The 10,301-nt window shown below is 57.6% G+C and overlaps 1 protein-coding gene across 2 annotated transcripts; it reads right to left on the bottom strand.

Moving 5' to 3' along the window:
- Window positions 1-4,255: 4,255 nt before the first annotated feature.
- On the bottom strand, window positions 4,256-8,237 carry FBXO46 (F-box protein 46). Of its 2 annotated transcripts, none has more exons than XM_073598083.1 (2): window positions 8,104-8,233; window positions 4,256-5,693 (listed from the first exon to the last, which is right to left on the bottom strand). In XM_073598083.1, the coding sequence occupies exon 2, from the start codon at window positions 5,654-5,656 to the stop codon at window positions 4,301-4,303; it is 1,356 nt and encodes a 451-aa protein (XP_073454184.1). In that variant the 5' UTR covers window positions 5,657-5,693; window positions 8,104-8,233; the 3' UTR covers window positions 4,256-4,300. The 2 variants fall into 2 exon arrangements, with proteins under 2 accessions (XP_073454184.1, XP_073454183.1); XM_073598082.1 differs by having other exon boundaries at window positions 4,259-5,693; window positions 8,038-8,237.
- Window positions 8,238-10,301: the final 2,064 nt, after the last annotated feature.

The raw sequence follows: 10,301 nt of genomic DNA, 5'->3' as shown, positions 1-10,301 counted from the left end.
TAGCACCTAAAAACTGCCTCCCATTCTCTGCAATGGGTGCTTCCACACCCAGGCGGTGCGCTTGCGGGACGTTCGGAAAAGTCCTGCAAGCAGGATCTTTAGGGCGGGTTGGGAGCAAAACGCCCCTGCCCATTGCAACGAATAGGCAGCACTTCCGAAGCACTGCAACATGGGAGTTTTTAACCCTTTCTTTGGTGTAAAAAAGCACCCCGCAACGGCCAAAAAGCACTGCTTAAACATCGGTAAAGCGCCGCTAAAACGAGCGGCACTTTACCGCGAATGCAGCCACGGCCCCAGTGTGAAATGGAGTCAAAGTGGCACATAATTGTGCAGTGGAAAGGAAATAATACAAATATGTGAAAAGTGTGTGTGTGTGTGTGTGGGGGGGGGGGGCGCATTTGTATGGCGCCCCCCGGAGTCAATACTTTGTAGAACCCCCTTTCTCTACAATTACAGCTGCAAGTCTTTTTGGGGATGTCTCCACCAGCTTTCAACATCTAGAGAGGGACATTTGATGTGCCGTACTGTGTGCCCCATGCCCTGTGATGCGCCCTGCTGTGTACCGCCTAATGTGCCCTGTTCCCAATGATGTGCCACATGCCCCGTGACGTGCGGCATGCCCTGCTGTGTACTTCCTGATGTGCCCCACTGAGTACCCCCTGATGTGCCCTGCACAATAATGTGCCCTGCTGTGTACAGCATAATAAACCCTGCTGTGTGCCCTGTGATGTGCTCAGTGCCCTGCTGTGTGCCCCATTATGTGCTCAGTGCCCTCCTGTGTGCCCCATTATGTGCTTAGTGCCCTCCTGTGTGCCCGATGCCCTGCTGTGCACCATGCTCTGCTGTGTGCCATGTGATGTGCCTTACTGTGTGCCCCATGATCTATATAGGTGGGGCTTTGTGTAGGTGTGGCTTGCGTGTGGGCGGGGACACAGGGGGACCCATGATCTTCTATTGCCCGGGGGCCCCATGAGTTGTCAGTCTGCCCCTGGTTCCACTAGATTTTAGTTAGGGGTATCAGAATAAAGGGGGGTGAATACAAATGCCCCCCCCCCCCCCCCCCCACACTTTTCACATATTTATTTGTATAATTTATCATTTTCCTTCCACTTCACAATTATGTGACACTTTGTGTTGGTCTATCACATAAAATCCCCCCCCCCCCCCAAAAAAAAACATTTATGAAAACTTTTTCCAGGCACCGCATCCCATCCTCTATATCATTTATGAACAAGTTATACAGAATTGTTCCCAGGACAGAGCCCTGGACACACCGCTCACAACTCCAGACCACTCGGAAGGTACACCATTTATCAGCACCCTCTGGCCAGTTCTCTATCCAGGTACACACACTGTGGTCAATGCCAGCAGACCCCCAATCTGTACATTAGCCCCCAGGCCTTTCTCTGGATGACAGCTTACCTCCTCGTAGAATGTGATCAGAATGGTCTGGCAAGAACAATCCTTAATAAAACAAATGCCGATTACTACTTATGATAATACTGTTTTCGTCAGGACCATTCCTGGATCCCTTATCATTCCCTCCAATAGTTTACATACTATCGATGTTAGACTGACAGCCCTGTAGTTCCCAGGTATAGATCTCAGCCCATTCTTGAATATTGGGACCATGTTTTCTTTTTACCAATCAGCCGATACCATTCCAGCCAGTAAGCGGTCCTTAAAGATTAGGAATAACGGCCTGGCTATAACCTGGCCAAGTTCTCTGAGAACTCTTGGGTGCAAAGCATCTGGTCGGGGGGTGGTGAGGGATTTGTTCACATGAAGTTTTTCTGATTGCGTTAATGCAGAACAAAAAAACCTAATAAGGGGTGTTTTGGGGGCAATCCTCCCCTTAAGCGCCATCCTCAGCAGGCTCCTCCCTACTCTCTTTCTGAATGACACCCGGGTCATCCTACCCGCTTCCTGCCAGCCCAGGGTGTCATGGACCCGCCCCCCTGGGTATGTCAACACATTGTACTCATCGGCCAGTAGAAGGATCTAGCAGGATCAGCCAATGAGAAATGTGCCGCTGTTGCCATCCCTACTGTAATAAAAATGGACGCGGGTGTAGAAGACAGCGGTGTGTAAATTTCACTGAATACTATTACTGGGGGGGGGGGGACGACAAAGTTCAGCTGTGACCCACAATACAAAAAAGGTCACCCAAGAGCCACTCCTCCTAGGCTCTCCCAGCATTTAGCCCCTCCCCCAGCTCTGGTAGGCTTGGCTAGCTGTAAAGAGAGTTCTGAGCTGAACGCCACCATTACTTCTATTATCTGAGCACTACAGTATTCCCTGCAGCAGAAGGTGCGCCATCACGAGGGGGGCGGGGACACGTTCCTCATTGGTGATCCTGCCAGATCCGCCTCTTAATTAAAGTCAGATGGAAGCCGATCAATGTAATCATATTGGCCTCACAGACCAAAACAATAAAAGATCCAAAGAAAGAATCATTACCCAACCAGCATTCCACCCCAACCCCCCCCCCCCCCCCCGTCAAGGGTCCCCATATCAGCGCTACACACCTCCAAGGGTCCCCATCGCCACCCCCTCAAGGGTCACCATATAACCGCTACATGTGCCCAAGGGTCCCCATATCACCACTACACACCTCCAGGGGTCCCCATCCCCTCCCCAAGGGCCCCCACCTCCGCTGCACACCCCCAAATCTGCTGCATGCCTAAGGGTCCTCACCTCCGCTGCACACCTCCAAAAAGGGTCCCCATCACTTCCCCACCTCCGTTGTACACACCCCCAATGATCCCTATCCCCGCCCCCCAAATCAACACTGGATGCCCCCCAAGGGCCCACATCACCACTTCACTCCCCCAAGGGTCACAGCTACACGCTGCCCTCCCCAAGGGTCCACATCCCCTCTGCGTGCCTCCAAAGGTTTAACAGCCCCTCCCCAAAGATCCCTACCTTCGTTGCAGGCCTCCAAGGGTCCCCATCACCCTGCATGCCCCCAAGGGTTCCCACCTCCACTGCATGCCTCCAAGTGTCCCCACCTCCACTGCATGCCTCCAAGTGTCCCCATCCCCTCTCCAAGGGTTCCCACCTCAGTGGGTCCCAATTCCCTCCCCAAGGATCCCCACCTCCGCTGACCACCTCCAAGGGTCCCCATCCCCTCTGCACATCTCCAAGTGTCCCCATCCCCTCCCCAAGGGTCCCCATGTCCGCTGCACGCCTCCAAGTGTCCCCATCCCCTCCCCAAGGGTCCCCATTCCCTCCTCTAGGGCTCCCATCTCTGCTGTACACCTCCAAGGGGCCATATCCTGCTGCACGCCTCCAAAAAGGTCCCCATCCCCACCATCTCTTCTGCACACCTCCAAGGGTCCCCATCCCCTCCCAAGAGGTCCCCATCTCCGCTGCACGTCTCCAAGTGTCCCTATTCCCTCCCCAGAGGTCCCCATCTCTGCTGCACGTCTCCAAATGTCCCCATCCCCTCCTCTAGGGCTCCCATCTCTGCTGTACACCTCCAAGGGGCCATATCCTGCTGCACGCCTCCAAAAAGGTCCCCATCCCCACCATCTCCGCTGCACATCTCCAAGTGTCCCCATCCCCTCCCCAGGGGTCCCCATCTCCGCTGCACGTCTCCAAGTGTCCCCATCCCCTCCCCAAGTCCGCTGCACACCTCCAAGTGTCCTCAACCCCTCCTCTAGGGCTCCCATCTCTGCTGTACACCTCCAAGGGTCCCCATCCCCACCCCAAGGGGCCATATCCTGCTGCACGCCTCCAAAAAGGTCCCCATCCCCACCATCTCTGCTGCACACCTCCAAGGGTCCCCATCCCCTCCCCAGAGGTCCCCATCTCCGCTGCACGCCTCCAAGGGTCCCCATCTCCACTGTAGCATGCCCCAAGGGTCCCCCCCATCTCTGCTGCACACCAGACAGAAATGTTTCCCCCAAGGAATTGTCTGCACACCACCATCTACTGGGTGCACTCCTGCAGTGTTGAGGCTCCTCCTCTTTCCAACATGTAGGGACAGCCCACCAAAGAGGTGCTCCTGGGGTGGGGAGGGATTACCAAACTCAAGGCAGGCAAGTACACTGGTGGCAGAAGGGGGTTCTGGGGGCCCAGCAACAAATAAACGCAACCATCTTCCAGCTCTGGGACTTGGCCAGGCGGCCGTTCCTTCACCATTCATAACAAATAGTCCGTTCCACCCGAGCAGTGACCGCCTACCGATCATGTCAGCCCCTCCCCCGCAGAGCAGCCAATGTGACACGGTGACACCGGGGCACTTTATAAATAATACCTTTTATTTAGACATTCATACACAGCAAAGCCTTCCTATTCACCTCCCTTCATCGCCCTCCCCATGCCCTCGGCCCTTCCCCCGTGTCCCCTCCCCCGGCAGCACCCAGTTATTATCGTGCAGTCCCAGCTGACATCCGGACGCGGCTCTGTCTGCCCGGCGGCAGCACATCCAGTAGGAGCGCCCGTAGGGCAGGTCGTGGTGGTAAGGCTTGGGGTGCCACCGGCACATGGACACGTCTCCACGCTTGTAAATCCGTTTGCACTGTTTGCAGGGATCGTCGCGGTAGAGGGGATCCTGACTCCAGCGCGAGTCGCACGGCCGCACCCCATAGTCCTCTATTAGCGCCCGGAAGCGCCGGCACGTACATTTCATGGCGGCCAAGGACTGCGTGGTCAAGTAGGTGAAGATGGCCAGGAGAACGTGGTCAGGCAAGGACGGGAGGTAAAGCCGCGGCTGGAGAAGGCGCTGGACCTGGAAACGGATCTCCAGAAAGTCATGGGAGACGTGGCGGTAGAGGCGGCAGAGGGGAGGAGCCGGTGGCGGGGGAGGGGGAGGCGGCGGTGGAACAGAAGACAGGTGGGGGAAGAAGAGTTCTCCTGGAAGTGGTTCCGTCTCCCCGGCTTCTCCTCCATAAAACACGCAGCGGTCCACCGCGCCGGTGAGCACCAAGTCCACGTGGAAGCCGGAATCGGAGACGGCCCCCTGGGCTTCCTCCTCCTCCTCCCCTTGCTGGGACTCCATCTTCTCCAGCAGGACGCAGACGCGGTGCGGCTCCGGGCTCAGCAACTGATACAAGTCACATGTGATGGGATCTCCGGGCCTCTCCGCCACCCGAAAGGCGATGCGCACCTCGCGCTCCGCGTGCTCCGCTTCGTACTGCGCCACGGCTTCCGCCACGCTGCGACAACGGCTCTCTTCACCGTCTTCTGAGGAGGTCACCAGGACCAGCGGAGGTCTTGGGGGAGAAGCTTCCATGTCACGGCTTTCCGCCCGTGCCACCATTTCCGCCACAGAGGGTGGAGCTTCCGGGTCCAGAGCGTGCCGTCGCCTCTTCGCCCTGGAGCTGCCGCCGGCGGTCCACCTTCCCTTCACCTTTGGGCCCCCGGGACGCTGCGCGGTGCCACTGCCGGCACACTGGTAGGCCACAAAGAAGGCCACCTTCTCCTTGGTGTTCCCGGGTTTGATGACGTACCAGGTGTCCAGCAAGACGCGGTCGTCTCCACTCCGCGCACACTCCGGGGTGTCGTGGGGCCCCAGTCTTTCCTCGGCTGAATTCGCCGACATGCCGTCATCGCTGGACGCCCCCTTTGGGCTGGAGGGGCAGTTTGCAGAAAATGTGCCAAAGGGCCGCGGGCTCCAGAGGTGGACGGGGGAGGGAACCCGAGGATCCATGCCTAGTCAGTGTCCTCAGGTCTGAACATCCAGAGATCTGCGGAGAGAACAGGAGACGGGTTATGAGGAGTAGAATGACGGCGATGTACGGGGGAGGGGAAGGTGACTGTACATAATATGTTGGATAGACGTGATGGGGGGAGGGGTCAGGTGTAGAACAATGGCGGCAACAGATGGAGACAGTAACGGGTCGGAGGATCATATAACAGATCAGATGTACAATACAGAATGACAACCTACAGATAATCCCCCAACCCCCCACCACCGTACAATACCAACACAGGGGCCACTTAACGTCCCCAACCCAGATACCACCCCCCCCCATATCAACATACTGACATCACCACACGTGGTAAAAGGATCCTCCAAACTGCCACCAGATCATCCCTAACTGATCTTATATACCCCTCCCCCCTCATAGACCCCTCTATATACACACACAGTCCCTTCATATCCCCCATACAGTATTTGTCCCCTACATCCTTCAAAGGGGCCCTCTCTCCCTTATACCCCCTATAGGGCCCCTCACTCTCATATAGTCCCCATAGGACCCTTTTTCTCCATAGGCCCATAACTCCATTTTATATCACTCAGTGCCCCTCCTTCACCCTATATACCCCTCAAAGGACCCCTCCCCTTCCATAGGGACCCTCAGACCCCTATGCATACCTCCTATAGGGCCCCCAGGGTCCAATGAGGGATATATAGAGGGTAAGGGACCCCGTGGAAGGAGATGGGCCCTATGAGGAGTATATAGGGCCGCTCCAACATCTATACAAGTCATTGAGCTTGTCTCCTTCCAAAGGGCCCCCAATATAACCCCCCCCGCAGTGCCCCTTCCCACTTATATACCCTCCATAGGGCCCCTCTCCCCCTATATACTCCCCATAGAGCCCATCTCCCCCTATATACACCCCCATCAGGCCCCCCTCCCCCTATATACACCCCATAGGGCCCCTCTCCTCCCATATACACACCCCATAGGGCCCCTGTCCTCTTATATACACACCCCATAGGGCCCCTGTCCTCCCTATATACACACCCCATAGGGCCCCTCTCCCCTTATATACACACCCCATAGGGCCCCTCTCCCCTTATATACACACCCCATAGGGCCCCTCTCCCCTTATATACACACCCCATAGGGCCCCTCTCCCCTTATATACACACCCCATAGGGCCCCTATACACACCCCATAGGGCCCCTCTCCCCCTATATACACCCCATAGGGCCCCTATATACACCCCATAGGGCCCCTCTCCCCCTATATACCTCCAATAGTGCCCCTCTCCCCTATATACACCCGATAGGACCCCTATATACATCCCATATGGCCCCTCTCCTCCTATATACACCTCATAGGGCCCCTCTCCTCCTATATACACCCCCCATAGGGCCCTTCACCTCCTATATGCACCTCCCATAGGGCCCCTCTCCCCCTATATACACCCCATAGGGCCCCCTCTCCCCCTATACACACCCCATAGGGCCCCCTCTCCCCCTATACACACCCCCATCTGGCACCCTCTCCCCCTATACACACCCCCATCTGGCCCCCCTCCCCTATACACACCCCCATCTGGCCCCCCTCCCCTATATACACCCCACAGGGCCCCTCTCCTCCTATATACACCCCATAGGGCCCTATATACCTCCCATAGGGCCCCTCTCCCCCTATATACTCCCCATAGGGCCCTATATACCTCCCATAGGGCCCCTCTCCCCCTATACACACACCCCATAGGGCCCCTCTCCCCCTATACACACCCCATAGGGGCCCCTCTCCCCCTATACACACCCCATAGGGCCCCTATACACACCCCATAGGGCCCCTCTCCCCCTATACACACACCCCATAGGGCCCCTCTTCCCCTATACACACACCCCATAGGGCCCCTCTCCCCTTATATACACCCCATAGGGCCCCTCTCCCCTATACACACCCCATAGGGGCCCCTCTCCCCCTATACACACCCCATAGGGGCCCCTCTCCCCCTATACACACCCCATAGGGGCCCTATACACACCCCATAGGGCCCCTCTCCCCCTATACACACCCCATAGGGCCCCTCTTCCCCTAATATACACCCCATAGGGCCCCCTCTCCCCTATACACACACCCCATAGGGCCCCTCTCCCCTATATACACCCCATAGGGCCCCTCTCCCCCTATATACACCCCATAGGGCCCCTCTCCCCCTATACACACCCCATAGGGCCCCCTCTCCCCTATATACACCCCATAGGGCCCCCTCTCCCCCTATACAGACCCCATAGGGCCCCTCTCCCCCTATACACACCCCATAGGGCCCCTCTCCCCTTATATACACCCCATAGGGCCCCTCTCCTCCTATATACACCCCATAACGCCTTATATTTACCCTTGTAGGACCCTTCTCCTCCTATGTAATCCTGTAGGGCCCCCAGGGGCCCCTGGTTCTCCTCACCGGCGCCGGGTTCCGCTCTCAGGCCAGGACCTGTCACTGGGGGAGGGGAGTCACCTGACCTCTTAAAGGGACAGTCCTCTCCGGCTCCCACGCTGAGCTCTGGTGACGGACAGCAACGGGAGGGGCCGCCAGCCAATCAGGAGGCGAGATTGCGGCCATGTCCTTATATGGAAAGTCCCGGGCCGGGCAGGGAGCGTCTGACAAGAGCGGAATCCGAGAGAAGCGCAGAGACGATCCCTAACCAGAGACAGCGAGACACACCACGTGACCCATGAGAGGGACACAGCAGCCAATCAGATTCTCTCCATTATATTGGGGTGATCTGGGGAGATGCTGATTGGTCAATTTGACAACACAGACAGTTCTGTAGAAGATGAACAGAAGTGAGTGCAGAGAGGCCATAAAAGTGCCATACAGAACCATCGCGTCCCGTACAGAACCATCGCGTCCCGTACAGAACCATCGCGTCCCGTACAGAACCATCGCGTCCCGTACAGAACCATCGCGTCCCGTACAGAACCATCGCGTCCCGTACAGAACCATCGCGTCCCGTACAGAACCATCGCGTCCCGTACAGAACCATCGCGTCCCGTACAAAACCATCGCGTCCCGTACAGAACCATCGCGTCCCGTACAGAACCATCGCGTCCCGTACAGAACCATCGCGTCCCGTACAGAACCATCGCGTCCCGTACAGAACCATCGCGTCCCGTACAGAACCATCGCGTCCCGTACAGAGCCATCGCGTCCCGTACAGAACCATCGCGTCCCGTACAGATCCATCGCGTCCCGTACAGAACCATCGCGTCCCGTACAGAACCATCGCGTCCCGTACAGAACCATCGCGTCCCGTACAAAACCATCGCGTCCCGTACAGAACCATCGCGTCCCGTACAGAACCATCGCGTCCCGTACCGGACCATCGCGTCCCGTACAGAACCATCGCGTCCCGTACAGAACCATCGCGTCCCGTACAGAACCATCGCGTCCCGTACAAAACCATCGCGTCCCGTACAGAGCCATCGCGTCCCGTACAGAACCATCGCGTCCCGTACCGGACCATCGCGTCCCGTACAGAACCATCGCGTCCCGTACAGAGCCATCGCGTCCCGTACAGAACCATCGCGTCCCGTACAGAACCATCGCGTCCCGTACAGAGCCATCGCGTCCCGTACAGAACCATCGCGTCCCGTACAGAACCATCGCGTCCCGTACAGAACCATCGCGTCCCGTACAAAACCATCGCGTCCCGTACAAAACCATCGCGTCCCGTACAGAACCATCGCGTCCCGTACAGAACCATCGCGTCCCGTACAGAACCATCGCGTCCCGTACAGAACCATCGCGTCCCGTACAGAACCATCGCGTCCCGTACAGAACCATCGCGTCCCGTACAGAACCATCGCGTCCCGTACAAAACCATCGCGTCCCGTACAGAACCATCGCGTCCCGTACAGAACCATCGCGTCCCGTACAGAACCATCGCGTCCCGTACAGAACCATCGCGTCCCGTACAGAACCATCGCGTCCCGTACAGAACCATCGCGTCCCGTACAAAACCATCGCGTCCCGTACAAAACCATCGCGTCCCGTACAGAACCATCGCGTCCCGTACAGAACCATCGCGTCCCGTACAAAACCATCGCGTCCCGTACAGAACCATCGCGTCCCGTACAGAACCATCGCGTCCCGTACAGAACCATCGCGTCCCGTACAGAACCATCGCGTCCCGTACAGAACCATCGCGTCCCGTACAGAACCATCGCGTCCCGTACAGAGCCATCGCGTCCCGTACAGAGCCATCGCGTCCCGTACAGAGCCATCGCGTCCCGTACAGAGCCATCGCGTCCCGTACAGAACCATCGCGTCCCGTACAGAGCCATCGCGTCCCGTACAGAACCATCGCGTCCCGTACAGAACCATCGCGTCCCGTACAGAGCCATCGCGTCCCGTACAGAACCATCGCGTCCCGTACACAGCCATCGCGTGCCGTACAGAGCCATCGCGTCCCGTACAGAACCATCGCGTCCCGTACAGAACCATCGCGTCCCGTACACAGCCATCGCGTGCCGTACAGAACCATCGCGTTCCGTACAGAACCATCGCGTCCCGTACAGAGCCATCGCGTCCCGTACAGAACCATCGCGTCCCGTACAGAACCATCGCGTCCCGTACAGAACCATCGCGTCCCGTACAGA

This window comes from Aquarana catesbeiana, linkage group LG09, assembly GCF_042186555.1.
Source record: "Aquarana catesbeiana isolate 2022-GZ linkage group LG09, ASM4218655v1, whole genome shotgun sequence".
NCBI classification, from domain to species: domain Eukaryota; kingdom Metazoa; phylum Chordata; class Amphibia; order Anura; family Ranidae; genus Aquarana; species Aquarana catesbeiana.
This window is presented reverse-complemented; position numbering and strand designations above follow the sequence as displayed.

Bases quoted from the DNA above. Each gene is read 5' to 3' on its own strand.
- FBXO46 (XM_073598082.1), bottom strand. From the start codon at position 5,656: ATGGATCCTCGGGTTCCCTCCCCCGTCCACCTCTGGAGCCCGCGGCCC.